The sequence below is a fragment of the Lepisma saccharinum genome, chromosome 18, assembly GCF_977018435.1.
Source record: "Lepisma saccharinum chromosome 18, izLepSacc3.1, whole genome shotgun sequence".
In the NCBI taxonomy this organism is placed as follows: domain Eukaryota; kingdom Metazoa; phylum Arthropoda; class Insecta; order Zygentoma; family Lepismatidae; genus Lepisma; species Lepisma saccharinum.
The window spans coordinates 7,734,686-7,759,367 of record NC_139246.1 but is presented as its reverse complement, the minus strand read 5'-3'; the positions used below and the strand labels follow the sequence as shown (position 1 = coordinate 7,759,367).

General features: G+C 37.4%; 1 protein-coding gene across 3 annotated transcripts in view; it reads right to left on the bottom strand.

Annotated features, from left to right (window-relative positions):
- slgA (proline dehydrogenase slgA) overlaps positions 1-24,682 on the bottom strand; it is a 181,687-nt gene that overhangs the window by 104,574 nt on the left and 52,431 nt on the right. For all 3 annotated transcript variants that reach the window (XM_083140096.1, XM_083140098.1, XM_083140097.1), the window contains exons 2-3: positions 11,917-12,125; positions 2,647-2,684 (exon numbers count right to left, since the gene is read on the bottom strand). In XM_083140096.1, the coding sequence (XP_082996222.1) occupies positions 2,647-2,684; positions 11,917-12,125 (247 nt within the window). The remainder of the gene's footprint in view (positions 1-2,646; positions 2,685-11,916; positions 12,126-24,682) is intronic.

Genomic DNA, 24,682 nt, shown 5'->3' with positions numbered 1-24,682 from the left:
TGCGTTGATTTAAATCAGGTTGATAAATTGAAATTTAAATCAAGAAAAATAAAAAATAAAATAACTGATTTCAATCACTTGAAGAAATAATTTATAGAATAATAAACATAAGGATTTTTATAAATATGAGAATCACTTTTGGTGAAAGTACATTAACCTCGTAATCATTTAAGGGCCTCCCCCATGGTGCAGTGGTAGCGTCATTGCCTTGTAATCAAGGGATCCCGGGTTCGATACCCGGTGGAGGCACAAGTGGTTCGGATCCCACTTTAAACTGTAGGTCCAGTCCCGATTAGCCTTACTGTGCATAAAGTGGACTTAAAACACGAACTCAAACCAAACTCATAATCATTTAATGATGTTTATTAGCAGGGCTCGAAAAATCCCTGTCGCCAGGTCGACAAAAATTTCAGGCTGGCGACTGATCTTTTGCTGTAATATGTACGAAATTTTGATGATTCTAAGTTCAAATTGCAGTGCAGCATAAGTTAGTAAATGATTTTTTTTTAATCAACATTGTGAACATTCCATAGAGTCCATAAAAATTTCTTACCCTTTGTCCCCCAACACCCCATTTCCTGCTTTCTCAAATGATTTAGCGATGTTTTGAATACCGTGATGCTCAGCATCTTATACAGTGTTTTTCAAAAATCGCACAACCCAAACTTTGGAAATGTATATCATGAAAACTGTAAGAGATATTTACACCGGGTTTCCTGCATTATAAAGCCTCATACATTGAGATATTTTTCAATGCTAAAAATTATCAGTTCACTCCGTACAGAAAATTATATAAATTAATAACTGGCGGAAAGCAGCATTCAATTTTTTCCAGAAATGAACTTCTGAGTAAGAAAAATATGTAAGAAATTATCGAAGGGTCATAATTAGACATTTGATGACTGATGCCATGTGTCTGTCATTTGCGACAATCTATCCCATCTTGTTATTGTTTTTTATGTTTTATCATCTCTGTTTGTACTTTATGTTGTTTCAGTGTAAAATGGCCAAATAAGACTATCTGAAACTCTGAATAAAAAAATAAATATTGGTCATGTGCAACATTTGATGAATTTTTGACTGGCCATTTTATGGGTTGAGTGAAAGTGCCATTTTTGGGACATTTATATGGCAACACTAGCAGGTCAAAATATTGCCAACAGTCGCATGCAAGATTTCTAAGTATTGGCTATACATTTACATTAAAAAATCGTAAATCAAGATTTTGTGCCGAAATTGGACTCTTGAGAGAATCCTAGGCTACCCCTGGTTCCATTGAATTCTCTTCGTTCACGCTTCGCCACTACAGTGCCTGGTTGATTCAGCATGGCATATTCATTGGAGCAGCGCATGTGCATTGTTGAAGAGTATTTCACTACTCATTCTTACACACATGTGCAATAGGTTTTCCAATAAAAATGCCCTACTTGTGCCCTACCTCACAAAGCAACTGTTTTACAACCAGTCAAATACCAACAAAGGATCCCACAAATTGTTTAAGAGTTGGTATTTATTGTTGAAATCAGTTCCCAGATGTTTTCAGCAAATTAACAATGTTTTTTTAAAATAATGTAATTGCTTTTATTTAGATAAATGCTAACATAAATTGATGAACCCAGTGATGGCCTACAGGAGTTGTTTAGTGCAGAAAACTCGGTGTAAATATCTCTTATGATTTTCATGATATACATTTTCAAAGTTTGGATTGCGCGACTATTGAAACATACTGTAGTATGACAATTGCTAGTAGGCGGTTTCCTGGCACCTGATTTTCAGAGCTGGCGCCTAGCTTTTAAGACAATATTTCGAGCACTGTTTATTAGGCTCTAAGAAAGGAAGAGAGAGGAAACAAAATATATGTACTGATGAGGTGAAGCTCATACGAAAGGAAATGTAATGTGTAAACTGCAAACACCCTTAAATTTATCTTGATTTAAAATTCAATAATCTTTATAGGCAAAAATAGCAAATAATTTGTGTAGAATATACAAAATACTAATAATGTTAGACAGTAAATAGTGTCATTATCATTAAACTGTAAATAAACATGGCAGCTGATATTTTACAAATTATCATTAAAAAAATTGCCCAAATTCAGTTACAAAGAATATAAAAATATTTTAAGTTACAATTACATAGTACATCCCGAATGTTATATTTTCACTAGAAGAAAAGTTACTGAAATTATTTTAGTTTCATTAACACACTCAACAAACATTTTCATAGTAAATTCATATAGCATCATTATCAGAAACAGAAAAAATATATTTATAATATTTATTTGCTTTAATCAAACCGTTCAAATATTTTACACTGTCATTTACCAGAAATTTTTTTTTTATGAAAAACATATCTATGTGTGTGTGGTGCCCAAAACCATCCAATCAATTTTTAATTTGCTTTTTTTTAAAAAAAAATTAAAAAATCGATTTAAACAAAAAAATCAGATTTAAATAAAAAATCATTAAAAATGATTTTATTAAAAAAAAATCATGATTTTTATCCACCCTGACCACACGTCACTTGTCAAGCCTTGGCCTTCAAGAGACATGTGCGATGGCGTTTATTTAAAACAAATTATAACATTGCGAGTTTGACACAGTTGAAGAGAGTTGCTTGCGTGTGTGAAAAATAAAATGTACATACCTTCACTTAATTCTTCACCAGCCTCTGACACACAGGACCTGGAAAACAAAAGAACAGAAAACTGCAATTCAGCCAGTCAAAAGATAATAGATCATTAACATACTTTGGAACACTATATATTTTGGTTGTAACATTTCCTATATGAAACAAATTTTGTTAAACATTATTAAAATACATGTTCACTATGTAGCCAAAAGTCACTGGACACCCAAGTGAACTTGCCCAGTATGACGTCAATGCACGTGATATTGCAGTCAGATGGACATGTGTAGACCTGGTGGATGCCTGGTGCACGGCATTTGCCAAAGTGTGTTGTGTTGACAGTGAAATTTAGTGTTGGCCAGGTAATGGTCTTTGGCTGTTTTTCCTGCTTTGGACTTGGGTTCTTTAGTTTTAATCGATGAACTCTGGCATGTATCAAGACTTGTACACAATAACATACTTCCGACACTGTGCAAACAGTTAGGAAAGGGCCCTTTTCTGTACCGACACGAAAATGTTCCTACCCACACAGCAAGGCCAATTTACTAAGTAATAAAGATCAGTTTCGGCATGTACTTACTTCGTTCTCTAGCTTTCACCACACCTTGTGGCTTCATCAGGAGATGGGACAAGAATAGTCAAGATATAAGACATGGGAAGGTAAGTTAAGGTTAAGTAAGCAAAAGCCCATTAGATAAAGGATGGCAAATATTATTAGAAAAAACTGCTGATAAAAAGTGCAGTATTTCTATGTGGAATCTAGACAATAACATCACAATAAACAACAGGAAGTGGAGCCATCTTTACTTCCTGTCAGCCAGGCAGCCATATTGGATAGAACAGCCAGCTGTCAGCCAGACATGGAGTATGAAGGAGTAACAGGCCACTGTACTGTATCTTAGTATTTTTTTACCTTTTAACCTTAACTTCCCATGCCTTAAATCTTGACTATTCTTGTCCTATCTCCTGAGGAAGCAACTTGATGTGGTGAAAGCAAGAGAACAAAGTAAGTACATGCCAAAACTGGTATTTATTATTTAGTGATATATCTAAGGTCAATATAGTTGTGGTTTGAAGAAAATCAGGTGGCACTGCTGAATTGGCCTACCCAAACTCCCGACTTGAACCCAATCGAACATCTTACGGATGATGTGGAGTGTCGGTTGCGTGCCACACACACACTGCCAACAAACACTCATCAACTATTCACCATGCTACATGAAGAATGGAAACAAATCCCACCAGCAGTTTACCAGAACTTACTGGCAAGCCTGCGTACCAAAACAACAATGGTAGGTTATTAACATCCTGTTAATAACACGACTGGTGCCTTTGGAAGCAACAGCAATGAATGTCCAATGACGTTTTGCTGCATAGTGAATGTTCACGTCTTCACTTCCAACATCCATATCCCTCTTCTCTCCATCTACAAAACAACCGCCAGCCTTAACCTCATATTTTCAATTATTTACCACCAACCACTTATGACACCAGTAGTGGAAGGGTACAACTACAATTATTATGAATGTTTAAAATTAAAACACCATTAAGCCTTGTTTCCATGATTATGAAAAACTAAATATGCTGACCAAGGCAGTAATTTATTTTATTAAAAACATAAACTAAAACGTAACGTTTCAACCTTCTAGCAAGGTCTTCATCAGACTCTGTATCAAGTACAAAAGTAACAAGATACACAAAAGTATGAAAGTAATTATGTTTAGCTTTTTAGGTGAAAGGACAGTTGGAAAGTGAAAGCCACCTGCTACAAAGTCCCTAACAACTTTCTAATAGTCTGGAGGGAGTAATGTTTGTGTATATATATTGCCTTTTTGTGTATCTTGTTACTTTTGTTCTTGATACAGAGTCTGATGAAGACCTTGCTAGAAGGTTGAAACGTTACGTTTTAGTTTATGTTTTTAATAAAATAAATTACTGCCTTGGTCAGCATATTTAGTTTTTTTTTAAATTAAGTGTCATCACAGGAAATAATTATTTTTTAGACGTAACTTCTCCAGCTGACGAAAGCATTGGTGCAGAAGCTAACAAAGAAATTAAATTTGAAGTCTGAAGAAAACATTTGACAATATAGTTAACAAGTAACAATGGGAAAAGACTTACATATGCACAAAGGAACAGCACATGACAAATATGCAATAAAGCATTTTAATTTTATTTACAAATTAATGAAATGCAATGAATTTTTTTTTCAAATATGAATGTTGGGGGCAAAAATCAAAATATACAGCAAAGAGGAAAATTTAAAAAATGAGTAAGTCATTAAGTGTTTTTAAACGTGTATGGAAATATCCTAAGCACTGCATCAATACTGACAAAACTTATTATTTAAGGTATTTGTTGAAACATTATTTCTAGCTTTATTCACAAAGAAGAATAATTTTGGACTGACTCAACATCCAAGTTCATGGTTTCAAACATATGAGGATTGGGCAAATATTAAATATAATTTGAACATAAAGAAAAATCCACGATGCACTCAATAAAATCAACTCATTGAAATCTCAAGATAATTCTAGTTGGTAATGCAGCTAGGTCAGGAGTACTGAAGGTTATGGTGAGGTGCACCCTTCCTGAACTACTGTAGCACGTCCATCATTTCTGAACCTTTTCTGACCCAGAACTCCTTCAATGGGTCAAATCAGTGGAAGTGGGACGGAGCAAGGTCTGTATGGAGGGTAGCAGTATCTGGAATTGTAGTTCTGGTGTGAGAGGCCATCCATGAATAAGCGTTCCTATTATATAATTCCTATTAAAGTGACCCTTCTTCCTTATTCCAGATGACTGCCTTCCTGGAGTTCAGAAGTATTCACACTATACTGTGTGATGCTACTTAGGAAACTAATTAATGAAATGTTATTTGACAATTCTCATATCAGTGCACTCACACAACCACAATTCTCATCTGCTCTGTGGCAAAGCGGTTAGACACCATGCTATGATGCCAGGGGTCCCAGGATTGAATCCCAGCCTGAGTGGTGTTCTTTGTGACTGTCCATTCATGAATTTCATCACATCACTCATCCTCATTACTGCGACTAGCCAAAAGTAACAGAAAAGAGATGCTCAATAACAAAAATCAAAATAATTTGTCATGACTATTTGGTGCAGCCAGGGTTGCACTCACACTGGCAACAAATGCTCACCACACACCCCCTCTGATCAATTACTGATGTTCAAACATCAATCATTCTTCATCCAACGGTAGGATGCACTTCTCCATTCCAAAACCCTGGAGGGGGGGGGGGGCAAAGACAGTATATTTCCCTTTGTATATAAGGTTTAGCATAGTGCAGGGAACTGCCCCCCCCTCACCTTAACCCTCACTACTAACATACAGAGCTGCATAAACTGCATAATGTAGAGCACTGATATTATTTTGCCAAAAAAATATCCAACATTTATTTTTAAAAAAAGGAGGAAAAGGCTAAGAAGATTAGTAAACAATTTGTTTCATTTCTTTGGATTTTGTCACATATTCCAACTAGCTTCTGAGGAAAAAATTGTCACAAATTCACTTTAATAGTATATCAGTTCCATGTGATTGGCGTGAGTTGTTGATGCCAATCGCTTTATAATTCATGCACTGCAAGATAATTTAAAACTTCAAAATATTCTAGAGGAAAGAGGCACTTACACTTTCATTGGGAATAATATTTCTCATGTCTGATATATCTGTATATTAATTCTGATTTTCTACCAGAAGCTACCTGGTTAAGGGTGATGTGTTAAATTAATCAAGATTAATTGGGGGTTTGTCTGAGATATATATTTTTTTGTGAAAGGACACGTAAAAAGAAAAGTAAAATGAATAATGGTTGCTGAAAAGGGTCAAAATGATGACAAGGGCTCAATTTACAGTCCAGCATAGTATCTTATTAAATATACAGGGTGGAGCATTTTCGACTACCTATTTTATAATGAAGACAGATGATTTGCTGATTACATTTACTTTCATTTTTCATTTCTAGAACAAACATCGCACCTTTGGATTACAGAAAATGTATACATGAACAATTTGCACACAATTGTTTCTTGAAAATGACATCTTTCAAATGACGTCCCTGGCAGGCAACATATTGTGCAAGACGGTCTTGAAAGCTACGCATGACCCATGTTCTCTGGTGTTCTGACTGTTCTTTTTCTCCCATGCAGTTTATTTTGAACACTTCCAACTTCACGCCATTGTTTCCACCATTCATTGATTGTTTTCCTGTTAGGAACTCGTCCACAACATTGTTGATCACCATACTCCCTACAGAATGCACGCTGCACTGCTACAATTGACTTCGTCAACACAAACTGCTTCACACAAAATATACGTTGCTGTAGAGGCCAACGCTCCATTTCTGCTGAAATCCAAAATCACAGTGTACACGAGGGGGGAGGAAACCACCCTCCCAATGCATTTGATTTCCAGTGTTGCAAACCTCAAACTGTGTAGTCGAAAATGCTCCACCCTGTATGTACTATCCACCAAAAAAAGCCCCAACGTTTTGTTAATCTGTGTTGTTCTCCACTATTGGGGAGCTATATATGACTTCCACAAAAAATTCAGGAAACAGGATGACGATTCATCCAGACCACCATAAAGTGCAGTGTTTTCCTAAAAGAAATAAGACAGTTTAAACGGTTTATAAATTGAAATTTGTTTGTTACATCAGAAAGAATTTAGTACTGTTGTATAGAGAAAGTCTTCAAGTTGACGTCAGCATCACGTGAGCACCCTTGATATGTCAAGCAGTATGGCCGCTAGCCAGGTGGAGAAGGTTTTCTGCTGATTGAATTTGCAAAAACAAATTCTGTTACTGTTGTAGAGTGTAGTCTTTTAACATGGTGTGGCAAGCAACCACCCACACGGTAGTCAAGGTAGTCAATCTATGATTGGAGCAAGAAATTTAAGGAAACTGGTTGTCTGTGCAAGGGGACAAGTCCTGGGCGAGGAGAACTGCACTATCGCATTAATACCTGTCGTGTTACAAAAGGGTCACACATAGAACACTTGTAACTTACCAATGTAAACTTCAAGACGTACTCCTCAAACCATGTAACTATTTCAGCCATATTATTAAAACTCTTCATTCTGTAAAACTTTGAAAATGTATTTCTTTTAGGCTACCCTTGTACAATTATCTACTTTTACTACTTTTAATGGGGAAACAAAAGGGATGAAACTTTGTGTATTAACAATGTTGAAATCATATTGCACTTGGTAGTTCTCATTCCATAAATAATGAAACTTTGTTATTTTTTCATATTCCTTGCTTCTGGTTTGAAAATCATAAGTTATGGAAAAATTGATAATCGTGAATCACCTTGCACGCGCGTGTGTGTTTGTGTTTTGTTAGGGATTCATCTACAAATCTGAAGTGACTTGTTTCAGTTACTTAAGAATGTAATACAATCCTGAATATAATCCTTCACCACAAAAAGCAACAATGTGTGAAAGCGCCTTTTCACATATATACACCTAACATGCAGACTACAGACATTAAACTTTGCTGTAAGTGAAAGAGAAGCCAGTACAACAGTGATGCTTATGGTACATAAAAAACTAAAAAATACTTAGTCATGACTTATTAGAAAAGGGGATCTTTCAATGGCTGCACCAAAATACAGGACATATGGCCTCCACATACCGCTCAGTCTCCTCCTGTTGACGGGCCACCAAACCAGCTCTATGAAACAAATAAGTCTTCTTAATATGTAAAACATAAATAAAATGTTGTACGGCCGAAGACTGCTTCACTACAAGAGTTATCAGAATAAAAATTTCAATTCTTGTGCTCTAATTAGGTCAAAGGAATGTAAGGGAAAAGATACATTTAAAATTGTTAGTTTTTTATATCATCGTCAATATATACAATTTCTTCGCTAACGTTGCATCACCTATGTGAGGAATTATGACAAATTGAGGCAAGAGGGAAAAAAAATAATGATTTTTATAACAATGAGAACATGTAAAAGTAATCAAAATACAGCAAACAAAGCAATTTGGAAAAATAAATCAGTTCATAGAATTCAGTCAATTTTTAGTTTTTTTGGGGGCGAATGTCCAATCTGTGACAACCAAGTAATACACATTATTAAGAATTATTAAAATTTTCTACACCATATAATGTAACTTACTATTCATTGAACTAAATTTCATATATAAATAAATAATTTAAAATATTACAAAGGCTTATGAATTTTTAAGCTATCACAAATTCTACAGGGTGAATTCTAAAACCATGATAAAATTCAAGTATAATTCCCAGTTATCAAGGTGAACTTTCTAAAAATTCAAGGGTACAAGTAAATGTCTTCTCTATTTCAATCTTACATATTACCATTACTCACACACACACACTAGACTATTTTAAAAATATAAAGTTTCTGTGATAAAAATGCATCCAAAAATTAAACGGTCTATATATTCAAAATATTTAATTTAAGGTCCGGAGTTTACATCTGCCATTTCAGATATTCACAAATGTTATGGGATATACTAATCTCGAAAAATTGTTAATTGTATAAGAATTTCAAACTCGAATTTACCTAATTAACTTCAAGATTATCTTGCAAAAATCTTCCGCTTGTCCGATTGTTTTGCAAAGGACACTAACGAAGCAAACGGATTGAGTTTCATTTTCCACGCAGATTTATTTTCCTTCCTCGATAAAAATAAAAGCTAAACTGTAAAAACGTTACCACAGGGCATTTATAAATATGTATAATTTCAATGGGATTTGGAATTTAAAAAGTTGCAATTTTTCATGTCTACGGGGAAAAATGCACGCAGAATTCTCAGAGCCAATAATTCATGCACAATTCCCATGATTCAAGGAAATCTCTGTGAGTAGCCACCCTGTTCTATTACAACAGTTAACCTATAAAATACGAACGTATTATTACATACGTGTATATAATAAAACCTACACTAAACATGAATTTATCTACAAAAACAAATTGCAGTAATAAAATATTCAACTGTAAGCATCATAAAATATTGGATATAATATATAGGCCATTCAGAATATAAAGAATATTTGTGCATACAGCCCACACAACTATTTTGTTGTGTCATTCCTTCTCTGTGTTCAGTGTGGATCTGTTGATGTGAGCGTAACGAGGTGTAACAATGAAAATGCCAATTATACAAGAGCAGGCTGAAAAGTAATGCCTGCTATTTTTTTGTGACTGTGTAAAGACATTTTGGATTTTGAGCAACCATGCATTGTACTCTTCAGACTTTGCCCCTTCTCCATTCCAAGTTTCAAACTTCTATCAGCAGGGGTTGCTGAACTAGAGCGAGGAAAAGGGCAGCATGTAACCGTACTATGTCGATGCACCTGAAACTGCATGTGGTGACAAGAGTTTCTAACTGTGTCCCCCAATTGACATTCATCAGAGAATGAAGGCTTTTTATGGCAATGAATGTGTAACGTCAGTACTGTATGATGTTGGGCTGTTCATGCTCACAATGAAAACCCCTACTGAGGAACTCTCAACGTGTGACAAATAACTTCTTGAGAGTTGAGAGTTCCTCAGTAGGGGTTTTCATTGTGAGCATGAACAGCCCAACATCATACAGTACTGACGTTACACATTCATTGCCATAAAAAGATAAAGAATCGTCCGATCAAGTTACAGTATAAATGAGAATTTTCATTAAGTAATACATATGCTATTATTGTTAACATAGTGTGCATTTTGTGCTTGAAATTGAGTATGCCCATACATGACTTAGATTCAAATAGATTCTATTTAGTTAAAATGTTTTTGGGGTTTTGTTATCCAATGTTCAGGTCAGGTTTATCTAAGGAAGCCTTACACCTTTCATAGAATCACATTACGCCACTGGTAAGTATTGTTAGTGCAAAGCGTTAACAGAAGCTCTGATAACAAGTAGATATTTAAGTCTCTCATCCTTTGTTTCAGATTTCAATCAATACACAAAATGTAATACTTGCAATCTGCTAGGAAAACCTGTGCTCTAGCTGCATACTTTGCCCTCTGTGTAGCAAACGAAGAAAGAGAAACAACAGTGACGTTAGGCTTGGACATAACAGTAAAATTTTACCTGGCCAAGAAAACTCACCAAAACCCAATAAAATGATTTTGCAAGAAGTTTCCTAACACTGCAAATCAAGATGTTTCCAAATATGTGTTCTAGTAGCAATTTCTTTTAATCTTATTCTGGGACTTTGAACAATGTTAGATCATCCTTGAAATGATATCCTTCTTGTTGTCAAGGGCAAGGAATTTGCATATTACAGGTATTCAGAAATTCACACGCACATTCCATGCTCATATGCATGCCAACTTAAAAGATTTTGCATGACTGAACCTTGATAACTGAAAGTGACATTACCTAGTCAATCCCCTCAATTTACTTTTTACTTATTTCAATTGAAATAAATCTCATGAAATAAGTATTGCATAATAAATGTGTCACCATAGAATTTACCTGGATTACTTAGGAGGGTTGTTACGTCAGTTTTCCACAAGGTAGAAAAGTGACGCAAATTAAGCAAAGTAGAAATGAAAATTATTACGTCAATCACATTTTAATCTATATAAAAATATATAAAAATGGATGTATGTGTGTGTATGTATGTTTGTTCCGGCATAACTCTCGAACGCTTGGAGTGATTTCAACCAAACTTGGTACACGTAACACTTGCAATCTTGAAAGAAATATTGTGGGGGTAAGACACCCCTAGGAGTGAGGTGGGAAGGGGGTGACCTGTAAAAATAATCGAAAACGACCGATATTAAATTCTGCACAAATGGTGAGTCTATGCAATACCACACAACGATGGTGTTTCTCAGGCTGTCTAACATTCAGGCTGATATGAGTATGTTTTGTGAAAACGACCAATATTAGTATGGAATCCATAGTTTACGGGATCGCTAAGATGAATAGTGACACTCTCAATGTCGTTCTATTGATTCTTGCTCCCGGAGGTGAAACTAAAAATGTTGTTTATAATCAAGTTTTGAGTTAAATTAATATTATAGTGAATCTGTAAAAGATTTTACTTTATAATTTGTATACTGTACTTATACTTTTAAACACGTGTAAATAAAATTAGTTACATTTTACACAATAGTTAGAATTCATTATTTTCCTGTCTAATAGAAGATTGGGATAAATAAATACCTGGGCAACGCCAGGCTTTCAGCTAGTTGTAATAAAAACAATGATAGCACCAATGTAATGCATGTTATATAAATTCCTTGTAGTAAAAGGGTACTATCGTTATACGTTATTAATGTACTTACGACACTTCTCTTCTCTCAGCTTCTTCTGAGCTTATGTCCTCTTCCACCGAGTAGTCAAGAATAGGCTTCACACCAAAGGACCTCATCCTCTCCAAACTTGGACGTATTCGTTCTTGATCCTCACCTGCTACAAAGTGGCCATAAAAAGTAGCCTTCATGAGTACTTCAAATAATTTTTTGCCCATCAGTTTCTGGCAAAGTTTCATTAACTGAAAATAAATTAAACATACATTAGGCCTATAATAATTCTTCTAATAGAAATCATTTTCAATATCGTTAATACACAAGCAATTCAAAATTTGAATGTTCATTGTAAAAAATATTTTACAGGAAGATGTTTCACACAACAGATATAGTTTAGTTCACATATTGTAATTTTTCTTTTCTTGAAACGGCCTGATATTGAATATTTATACTATAAATTTAAATACTAATTATGAAAAACTAAGTATGCTGACCAAGGCAGTAATTTATTTTATTAAAAACATAAACTAAACGTAACGTTTCAACCTTCTAGCAAGGTCTTCATCAGACTCTGTATCAAGTACAAAAGTCTTTATGTTTTTAATAAAATAAATTACTGCCTTGGTCAGCATACTTAGTTTTTCATAATCATGGAAACAAGGCTTAATGGTGTTATAAAATACTAATTAGAATAATTGTATGTAAGTGCATTGAAATTTCAATTTTGCAATAAAATGAAAAACAATTCCTAAAAAAAGGTTGGAATTGTAAAAATCCCATTGCTATGAATATTTACTAGTTTGGTTAGTTTTCAAAATATTGTAATTGGTTTAGACAATAACAGATAATAAACAATCTTTTCAACTATCCTAAGTACTACAACTACAAAGTAAGCAATTTTAACTAAAAATCAATTTTTTGACATCAGAATGAGGTTTCAGGGTTTCTAGAAGGACTTGCACACAGTGTTGAACAGGGTTAGGTATAGTACAGGTTTTTCTCCTAACTCCAAAGTGCCCCCAACTTTTAGCAGATTCCCGCGGACTGTGTGGCAACATCAACCGGGCTGCATTGCCTAGTTTGCGCATCAGACAGACATTTCTCCGGGGCACTTTCGAGCAGAGATGGCCATTTGACTTCGGCCTCGCGAGGCCAGGCCTCCAAGTTGAAGGTCGGTCTCAAACCTAACACAGCCTCGGCCCCAGGAACTCCAACTCGGCCTCGGCCCCAGGAACTCCAACTCGGCCTCGGCCCCAGGAACTCCAACTCGGCCTCGGCCCCAGGAACTCCAACTCGGTCTCGGCCCCCGGAACTCCAACTCGGTCTCAACCCCCGGAACTCCAACTCGGTCTCAACCCCCGGAACTCCAACTCGGTCTCAACCCCCGGAACTCCAACTCGGTCTCAACCCCCGGAACTCCAACTCGGTCTCAACCCCCGGAACTCCAACTCGGTCTCAACCCCCGGAACTCCAACTCGGTCTCAACCCCCGGAACTCCAACTTGGTCTCAACCCCCGGAACTCCAACTTGGTCTCAACCCCCGGAACTCCAACTCGGCCTCAGCCTCCAAGCTCAAGGTCGCCCTCCGGACTCGTCCTCGGGCTCGCAATGCTCCTGGAAGCCGAGGATGAGGCTTGGCCTCCAGAGGCTGAACATCTCTGCTTTCGAGTCCCATTCGTTCCAGAGCTGGTGATCGTGTGAATGGCAAGTTTGTTACAGGCTCCAGAAACAGAGTCCCATATCTACACGTCGGACTGCTCTTAATCCTCCGAACACACAGGGGTGTGCTCCGACGTGGCAAGAGCGCGAACTTCGGCCACCCGCCTAATTTCATAGCTGTGCGTTTAAACATGAAAAATTGAAAGCGGGTGGATGTATCATAGACTTAAATTATAATTCAACCCACTGCACTAAATACTGCAAATAAGTTTACGCCCACGCCATCTGTTGGCCTCTTACATCATCAATTTTCTTCATTAAGTCTTAAAGTTGGCCTTCAACTGTCTGTTGTCCCCCCCCCCCCTCTCTAGTTTTGTATGCTTCAAGTTTAGGCCGCGCCACAACCCGGAGGAAAAAATCCGCTCTTCACTTCCTATGAAATCAAATTTTGCAAGAGCGCATTGGTCGGTAGGGCGTTTAACTGCCACGTGGGAGATCCAAGTTCGATTCCCGGGGTGGGTGATCCAAGCTAGGAATTTTCAGGCCGTGTCCCCACATAAAGCGTTTCTGGGGCTCACCCAGTCTCAAATCAATTGGTACCGGATGGGGGAGGGGGTGTAAAGGCGACCGGAGAGTGGTGCTGATCGCATCACCTCCAAAATGGCCGACATCGCACGATGCTATTTGCACGCGGAACTTTACCTTTTACACACTACAGTATGCCGTGAGGAAACTGTGCAGAAGTGGCTCGAAGAATTTCAATGCCAGAAGTGCGGGGTTTTTCTAAGGGTGGTGGGCCCTGTCCGAAAAACGCATGGAATGTTCTACACGGCAGGTCGGCTTGCCAATCTTGGAGACACGCTTAAACTTAGGAGAAATGCGGCAACAGAACTTCTGTGGTTTGCTTCTATTGAAATCAAATGGTGTAACGCCCACTACAGGGAAACGCGTGGAAACGAAGCGGGAATTTCCGTGCCAGAAGTCAGCAGGATATCTTAAAGGTTATCGCTCACTGAGACGCCGGAAACGCGTCTATTGCCGCGTTTCTAAGTGTCTCAGTGGGTGTGAAGCTTAATACGTCTCTCGCTGCGTGCACACACACACATAGATGAAAAAGTGAACGGCTAAGAAAATAACGGCCCTATTCATTGTTGTTCAAAGTTGTAATTCACTGCTATTATTATAAATATTGAAATATTTCGACATTGATGCATCTAATAAAATAGTTAAATGAACCTTAAAATGTTCAAAATGGTAACAGCTTTCCATAAAAAAAGAACATCAGTTAAATTGATTCCACGTGAACCAAAAACTTCCTTCATGGACAGAGATTTTGAGTGAAGTTCGTGCGAAATTATACATACAACTTAACTACATTCTAGTTTTAAAAGGAGATGAAAATCTTGAAGAAATCGTTCTAAAGCTGTTCCAACCTTTGTCCTTATACCAGTCAGGGTGCGAAATCACTGCAGATTGGTGGGGGGAAGGAGCAGACAGACAGATACACACACATGCGTATATGTGTATAATGCCATCAAATATGTGTCAATTATTAAATAATCAGATTATATTATAAAATATACAATATATTATATCGACTGTATTTAATTCAAAATGTAATTGCAAATTGAAGATTTTGATGTACTACTGATGCTATTAACAATGATTTGCGTAAGGGAGGAGGGCCAAAAATAAAGAGACATTAAGAAGATAATAGTTTCCCGTATAAAATTCACATATAAATTCTATTACGTGTTTTATTAATATGTTTATATACTTCGTGGTTGCTAACGAAACGCGATGAGAAATGGAGAAGAAATAAGTGTCTAATTTCTGTGTTATGGGGATTGCTGGCTAAATTCAGTTTCCTAAGAGATGTTAGCGATATTATTCCAGTCAAGTATATTCGAATCCCAAAGTAATTGTTTATGTTCGTTGTTAAAACAAAAACTCTCCCCCCGGAAAAGTTTGGTGGGGTGTTGGGGGAAATTTCATGGCAAGATCGTAAGTGGGGGGAATTCCCCCCGTCCCCTCCGGGATTTCGCACCATGATACCAGTGGTTCTCAATATTTTTCAGTCCGGGACCAACCTTGAAGGATATTACACTTCATGGGACCCACAAGCATAGGCGCTGGCAGAATTACATGTAGGGGTGTGCATCCAGTTTATAATCATATCTTTGCTAACATCAAGAACTTTAAGAAGCCCTCTTTTACGCTTGTTTAAACAAATTACACTTACTTCATTCTAGAAAAGTAAATTTGTACACTATGTATGTATATTTTTAAGACATTTTCGAGCCCGACTTCGCGACTCAAAGAACGCCGTCTCGGGACCCAGCAGTGGGTCGCGCCCCATAGGTTGAGAAACGATGCTTTATACCATAAAGGAAAACTGGTTTCATTCATCTTATCTAAAAGGTATAGGGCCTACTACACAAGATGTTTAAGAAAATATAAAAGTATGACAATATCTACACAACATCGAGAATTTTAACCATATTGTAATTTTGAAAACGCACCCACGGTATGGGAGCTTTCAGACTGAAGTCACACGGGGGTTTCGTACCAAAGGGATAAGCGACACCATACTTTTCAGTCTGAGCAAACATTCACCACGCATGCGCTATCAACAGACCAAGGGGGGACACGTTGCATGCTATTAAGAAAACTGCCTGGTCCGACAGATTCGGAAGGTCGCGTTTATTAATTAGGGAGATTTCGCACCGAAGCGACACGCCACATGTGTCGCTTGAGGGTTTCAGCAATCGAACGCAGGCTTTCGATGCCGCTACGGTGTGAAACGTTGTTGTTGATCGGATCGTTCCCAAGCGACATGTGTCACATGTCGCTTAGGTCTGAAATCTCTCTTAACATTAGTTTTAAGCTTTGGTCTGAAAGCTTCCTTAGGGAGAATTCACACCGAAGCTACACGCGACATGTGTTGCTTGAGAACGAGCCAATCAGCAGCAACGTTTCGCATCGTACAACTAGCCTGCGTCCGATTTGTTAAATCCTCTAGCGACATGTGTCACCTGTCGCTTGGGTGTGCATTCTTCCAGAAGTTCACTTCACCAGTTTTACAGTCTTAGTTTGTTTTTAAATCCACTTTATACACAGAGGGACTAATCAGGACTGGGATGGCCAGATCTGGATCCTGGCGGATCCGAAATCCGGTTGGTACCGGATCCTAAAGATCCGGATCCTAAAATTTTTCGGATCCGGATCCAGAACTTTCGGATCCGGATCCAGAACTTTCGGATCCGGATCCAAAACTTTCGGATCCGGATCCGATACTTTTGTATCCGGATCCGGATCCGTTTGCCATCCCACATGCGCTTCTTTGGAAAGTAAGAATGTGCTTATAACATATTGTTACCCGCTAATATACATATATATATATATATATGTGTGACTGTAATGCACAGATTGGCAAAGAAGAGACATTTAAACCCACGATTGGTAAAGAAAGTCTTCATGAATTAAGTAATGATAATGGTATAAGATTGATTACTTTTGCAACCTCAAAGAATTTAATTGTGAAAAGTACAACTTTTAAACATAAAGATATCCATAAATATACCTGGTGTTCTCCAGATGGTAAAACTCATAATCAGATAGATCATATTCTCATTGATAAGAGAAGGCATACTAGTATAATTGACGTTCGTACACATAGAGGTGCTGACTGTGCCAGGGACCATTATTTAGTAATTGCTAAATTAAGAGAGAGACTCTCAGTGATAAATCATAAGCAACAAAATCTAAAAGTTCTAAAATTTGATACAGGAAAGTTTACTGATGAAAGAATTAAGAAAGATTACCAAATTAAACTGTCAAATAGATTTGATGTTTTGCAGGATTTAAATGATGATGAAAATATAAATGAAACAGACGTAAATAAGAATTGGGAGCACATACGTAATGCAATAGAATCAGCAGCTAAAGAAAGTATAGGATACCATAAACCGAGAAAAAGTAAGACATGGTTTGATGATGAATGTCATAATCTAATAGAAATAAGAAATCAGGCTAGACTTAGATGGTTAAATAACTCTGATGATATAAATCTAAACAATTATAATAGAATAAAGCGAGAAGTTAACCGCACGTTTAGAAGTAAAAAAAGAGATTACTTGAAAAGCAAAATTAACGAAATTGAAACAAACAGCAAAAATAAAAATATCAGAGATTTATATAAAGGTGTAAATGAGTTTAGAAAGGGGTGGCAACCTAAAGTAAACTTGATAAAAGATAAAGACGGTAATTTTCTAGCTGACCCAAGCGATATTCTAAATAGATGGAAGAACTACTTTAATGACCTTTTAAATGTCCATGTAGGAGATAAATCAGAAGTGAATGAAGTACACACAGCAGAACCTTTAGTTCCAGAACCTAACTTGACTGAAGTTAAAGATGCTATTAAAAGGCTAAAGAATAACAAAGCACCTGGCATTGATTTAATACCAGCTGAGTTAATTAAATATGGTGGAAATTCATTAATATGTCAAATTCATAAATTAATTTGTTTAATATGGAATAAAGAAGAAATCCCTCAACAGTGGAAAGAATCCATAATTGTTCCTGTGTTTAAAAAAGGTGATAAAATGAACTGCAATAATTACCGTGGAATTTCTCTACTCTCAACAACATATAAAATATTATCTAACATTCTTTTAACAAGACTAACCCCATATGCTAATGAAATTATAGGTGATTATCAATGTGGATTTAAACGTAACAGATCAACTACAGATCAAATTTTTCACATCAGACAGACACTTGAAAAAAAAATGGGAATATAATCAAAATGTCCATCAGCTATTCATTGATTTCAAAAAAGCATATGACTCGATCAAAAGAGATAAATTATATAATATATTAGTAGAGTTTGGAATACCTAAGAAGCTTGTTAGTATGATAAAAATATGCACCAGTGAAACAGAAAGTAAAATTCGTGTGGGTAGTAATATGTCTGACAAATTTACAATTCATGATGGGTTAAAACAAGGAGATGCATTATCTCCATTGCTCTTTAATTTTGCCTTAGAATATGCTGTTAGGAAGGTAAAAGAAACTAAAGAAGGACTAAAATTAAATGGTGTGACCCAGTTGTTAGCATATGCAGATGATGTAGACTTACTGGGGGATGATATGAATACAATTAAAAATAATGCTAACATATTTTTCAAAACTGCTAAAGAGATAGGTTTGGAAGTTAACAAAGAGAAAACTAAATATATGCTTACAGGCCGAAACCAAGTGTTAGGTAATAATCAAAATCTAATTATTGATAACAACTCGTTTGAACCAGTTTCCAAATTCAAATACTTAGGAGTAATATTAACAAATGAAAATTATATTAAAGAGGAAATAAAAAGTAGACTTAATTCAGGAAATGCATGTTAATTCTCTCTTCATAAACTTTTGTCTTCTCGTTTAATATCTAAGAAACTAAAAGTTAAAATATACAAAACAGTAATTTTGCCTGTAGTATTATATGGATGTGAAACTTGGTCCCTTACATTGAAAGAGGAACATAAATTGAGAGTATTTGAAAATAAGATCCTTCGGAAAATCTTTGGACCTAAAAGGGATGAGGAGACAGGTGAGTGGAGAAGGTTACATAATTTAGAACTACATAATTTGTATTCATGTCCAGATATTATTAGAATAATTAAATGAAGAAGACTTAGGTGGGCAGGCCATGTGGCACGAATGGGAGAGGAAAGAGGAGTTTACAGGATTCTTGTTGGGAAACCTGATGGTAAGAGACCTGTAGGAAGGCCAAGACGAAGATGGAGGGACAACGTTGAGATGGACCTAAGGGAAATCGGTAGGGATGGAAAAGAGTATATAGAACTTGCTCAAGATAGGGAAAGATGGAAGGCCTGTGTTGCTGCAGCCATGAACCTTCGGGTTTAAGAAGGCTAGAGAGTTAGTTTAGTTAGTTAATATATATATATATATATATGTATATATATGTTCGATACCCGGTGGAGGCACATAGTGGTTCGGATCCCACTTTAAACTGTAGGTCCAGTCCCGATTAGCCTTACTGTGCATAAAGTGGACTTAAAACACCAACTCAATATACAGGGTGACTGGTAATTAGATGTATTCCCTGAAAGGGGTTAAAGTAGAGACAATTTGCAATATATTTGACCATATGATACCCCGTCCGAAAATTAGTAGTTTTCGAGATAATCGAATTTCAATTGTTTTTGAAAAAAATGACAATTTTCCACATAAAAAGATGAATTGAGAAAAAACTGCTCATTGTATGGAACTTATTTCAGCGTTTGCTGATAGCTAACAAATAAGTGGTTAGTTGAAAAAAAAGTTTTTCCCAAATAACAATCACATGTAAGTAACGGGTGGGTCTAAACTTACAAGTGATTATAAAAAATTGCACTCTTAGTTTACTTGGCAACGTATTAATAAAAAAAATGGTATGACACGAAGCGTACAAATTACGTAAATTACTTCCTTGATTCATCAGCTATCCAACAAGGTACAAATGTTGCTGACATTCACATTTGTGTACAAGAAATAACACTTGATTCATCTTCATGTGAATGGAATCAATGAACAATACAATTAAAGAACATTACACGTCTTGCTCAAAGTGGGCACCTCCGTTACGAATGCAGGCACGCAGGTTTTTACGGGTCATTTGGTCTCGTAACTCGTGATGTGATGGTGGCCTTGACGTGTTGACCAGCTGTTAAGATCCTCTCCCTGAGCTCTTCTTGCGAGTTTACCGGTGCCTTGTCATGTGGCTCCAAATGTAAAAGTCGCAAGGCGTCAAATCGGGGGATCGAGCCGGCCAGGGAATCGGTCCGCCTCGGCCAATCCATTTCTTTGGGTAATTTTCATCCAGCCACTGTCGCACGCCCAGGCAGAAGTATGGATGGGCGTAATCAACAATCATTTCATCGAGCCATTTTTCCTGCCCCAAATCTTAAATGGCATCACTTATAAACATTTTTTGTGGAACGGGATGGCAATGTTGTTGGAGGATGTGCCTCTAGCTACAAGACGTGACATGATTTACCAGCATGATGACTGCCCAGCTCGATCCCCCGATCGATTTGACGCCTTGCGACTTTTACATTTGGAGCCACATGACAAGGCACCGGTAAACTCGCAAGAAGAGCTCAGGGAGAGGATCTTAACAGCTGGTCAACACGTCAAGGCCACCATCATATCACGAGTTACGAGACCAAATGACCCGTAAAAACCTGCGTGCCTGCATTCGTAACGGAGGTGCCCACTTTGAGCAAGACGTGTAATGTTCTTTAATTGTATTGTTCATTGATTCCATTCACATGAAGATTAATCAAGTGTTATTTCTTGTACACAAATGTGAATGTCGGCAACATTTGTACCTTGTTGGATAGCTGATGAATCAAGGAAGTAATTTACGTAATTTGTACGCTTCGTGTCATACCATTTTTTTTATTAATACGTTGCCAAGTAAACTAAGAGTGCAATTTTTTATAATCACTTGTAAGTTTAGACCCACCCGTTACTTACATGTGATTGTTATTTGGGAAAAACTTTTTTTTTCAACTAACCACTTATTTGTTAGCTATCAGCAAACGCTGAAATAAGTTCCATACAATGAGCAGTTTTTTCTCAATTCAACTTTTTATGTGGAAAATTGTCATTTTTTTCAAAAACAATTGAAACTCGATTATCTCGAAAACTATTAATTTTCGGACGGGGTATCATATGGTCAAATTTATTGCAAATTGTCTCTACTTTAACCCCTTTCAGGGAATACATCTAATTACCAGTCACCCTGTATATATATATATATATATATATATATATATATATTTTGTAGTGTGACCTCGGGTAAGGTATTGGATCGAGTCACGCCGGGATGTAGCTTAGATAAATACGATAGGATTTAAGTTTGAGTTTGTGAGTTTGTGTAGCAAATTATGTCATCCGTATATGCAGATATCTCGAAACTATCTATACCAAATAAAAGTATAGATATTATAATGTTTATGATTTGACTATTTGTTTTCAATATATATAGTGTGTGTGCGCGCGTGCGCGATTTGTAATTAATTAATACACTTACAAGGGAGATCTAAGTCTCCCCCTCCGATTTCCATGAAACTTGGCAGGTGTATAGAGGGCCTCCCCCTCAAATGTCAAGATGAGGAGAAATTAAAGTGGGGATCTGACCCCGAAACCACGTAAATATGGCATAGGAAGAAACAGGGGGCGTAGGGCCTCTCTATACACCTGTCAAATTTCATGAGAATCGGAGGGGGACACAGGGGTCAGATGATCCTCACGTCAATTTGTCCTCATTTTGACATTTGAGGCGGGTTTTGCCCCCAAAAACAGTTTTTTAGCCGAAACAAAAAAAAAACTTGTATTTCTTCCTTTGGGCCCCTCTATACACCTGCCACGTTTCATGGAAATCGGAGGGGAACACAGGGGTCAGATCCCCACTTCAATTTGTCCTCATCTTGACATTTGAGATGAGGTTGCCCCTAGAACAAATTTTTTGCCGAAACAAAGAAACACGTATTTCTTCATTTGGGCCCGTTTATACACACACCTGCCAAGTTTCATGGAAATCGGAGGGGGACACAGGGGTCAAATCCCCACTTCAATATGTCCTCATCTTGACAATTGAGTGGGTTTCGCCCTGTAAAACCGTTTTTTAGCTGAAACAAAAATTTCTTCCTTTGGGCCCGTTTATACACACACCTGCCAAGTTTCATGGAAATCGGAGGGGGACACATAAGTCAAATACCCACTTAAATTTGTCCTCATATTGACATTTGAGGGTTGCTCCCTAAAACAGTTTTTTAGCCGAAACAAAAAAAAATCACGTATTTCTTCATTTGGGCCCGTTTATACACACACCTGCCAAGTATCATGGAAATCGGAGGGTGACACAGGGGTAAGATCCTCACTTCAATTTGTCCTCATCTTGACATTTGAGGGGGTTTTGCCCCCTAAAACAGTTTTTTAGCCGAAACAAAAAAACGCGTATTTCTTCCATTGGGCCTCACTATACACCTGCCAAGTTTCATGAAAATCGGAGGGACACAGGGGTCAGATCCTCACTTCAATTTGTCCTCATCTTGACATTTGAGTGGGTTTTGCCCCCTAAAACAGTTTTTTTTAGCTGAAACAAAAAAAATCACGTATTTCTTCATTTGGGCCCGTTTATACACACACCTGCCAAGTATCATGGAAATCGGAGGGGGACACAGGGGTCAGATCCTCACCTCAATTTGTCCTCATCTTGACATTTGAGGGGGTTTTGCCCCCTAAAACAGTTTTTTAGCTGAAACAAAAAAACACGTATTTCTTCCATTGGGCCTCAGTATACACCTGCCAAGTTTTATGGAAATCGGAGGGACACAGGGGTCAGATCCTCACTTCAATTTGTCCTCATCTTGACATTTGAGGTTTTTTTCCTAAAACCGTTTTTTAGCTGAAAAAAAATTCTTCCTTTGGGCCCCACTATACTGCCAAGTTTCATGGAAATCGGAGGGGGACACTTAGATAACCTCCCTTGTTAGTCTTACACTTTGTAATTATTTAACACTGCATATATTATAATGTTTTATTTTAATTTGTAAAACTGTAACTGTAGAACAATTGTATAATATTTGTATAACATTTCTATCTTGTTATATGTGTTAAAGGTTTCAGCCTGGAATGGAATGTCTCACATTTATGTGTGTTTTCATTTCCAATACATTCGAATGAATACATATTCGTTTCAATGGCAATTACAAAATCACCTCTGACATGTGTGCACGAGTGTGTTAGCCGATGCGTAGCAAAGTATTTTTGGAACAACACTTGAAAAAAATTCTTGTAGGACTAACGAAAAATTTCTTTGTAATCGAAGATCATAATACCTTTTAAGGTGTGGTAATATTATAATGGGATTGAGATACGAAACTCTCGGATCCGGATCCAGATCCGGAACTTTCGGATCCGGATCCAGATCCGAAACTTTCAGACACGGATCCGGTTCCGGAATTTTCGGATCCGGATCCAGATCCGAATCTTTCGGACCCGGATCCGGATCCGAAGTTTTCAGACCCGGATCCGGAACTTCCGGATCCGGATCCAGATCCGGAATTTTCGGATCCGGATCCAGATCCGAAACTTTCAGACCCGGATCCGGATCCGGAATTTTCGGATCCGGATCCAGATCCGTAACTTTTGGATCCGGATCCGGATCCGAATGGATCCGGATTTTTCGGATCCGGATCCGTTTGGCCATCCCTAGACTGGACCATCAATTTAAAGTGGGATCCGAACCACTATGTGCCTCCACTGGATATCAAACCCGGGACCCCTTGATTACAAGGCGTCGACGCTACCACTACGTCACCGGGGAGGACCAAAGGATAAAATACGTTGACAGTCCTGCTATGTGTATATTTACGAGACCTCCTTGTCTTTGTGAGTGTGAAAGGAATTTATCTTATCTCAAGTTGTTAACCAACTCACTCCTCGACTTTCTCAGGCCATCACCAACCAGCAAATGACATTAATAAATTTTAAAAATTGGTTCGCGTCAGTGTGTGCAGGAAATTCCACGCTGTCACAACAGAATGAAAGATGTAATTCATACGTCAATTCGCTGCAACATAGAAGCAATGCAATGAGCTGTCTGTCGTAAATTATGCCAAACTGGCGACGCTGAAGAGGAAGCGAACAGTTATCAGGATGATTTCTTAACGAGACAAAGGGGTTAGGATTTTACAAACCTCGATGTGGGAGACATCGAGTTAATCTTGCGAGTGCCATCGTAAACCTTCGAGCATCCTTGAATTTGTGTACAGGGAGGGCAGGCCCGTAGCCAGAATTTTATTTCTGGGAGGGGGTCATCCTTTATCAATAGCAGTCATCTAAACCCGAAAAAGTGGGGGTGTAATGTAATAATAATAAAATCGCCTTTATTGAGCGGGTCACTCTCACAACAAACCCTTATCAAATACATATTACAATTGACACTTTACACTTCCTGAAAATCAGTTCCACTCATAGGCGTAACTTGGCGGGGGTAAGGGGGGGGGGGGGCAAAATTTTCAGGTTACTAAATTTAAAAATTAAGGATGCTTTTCTTTACCTCCTGGAAGCT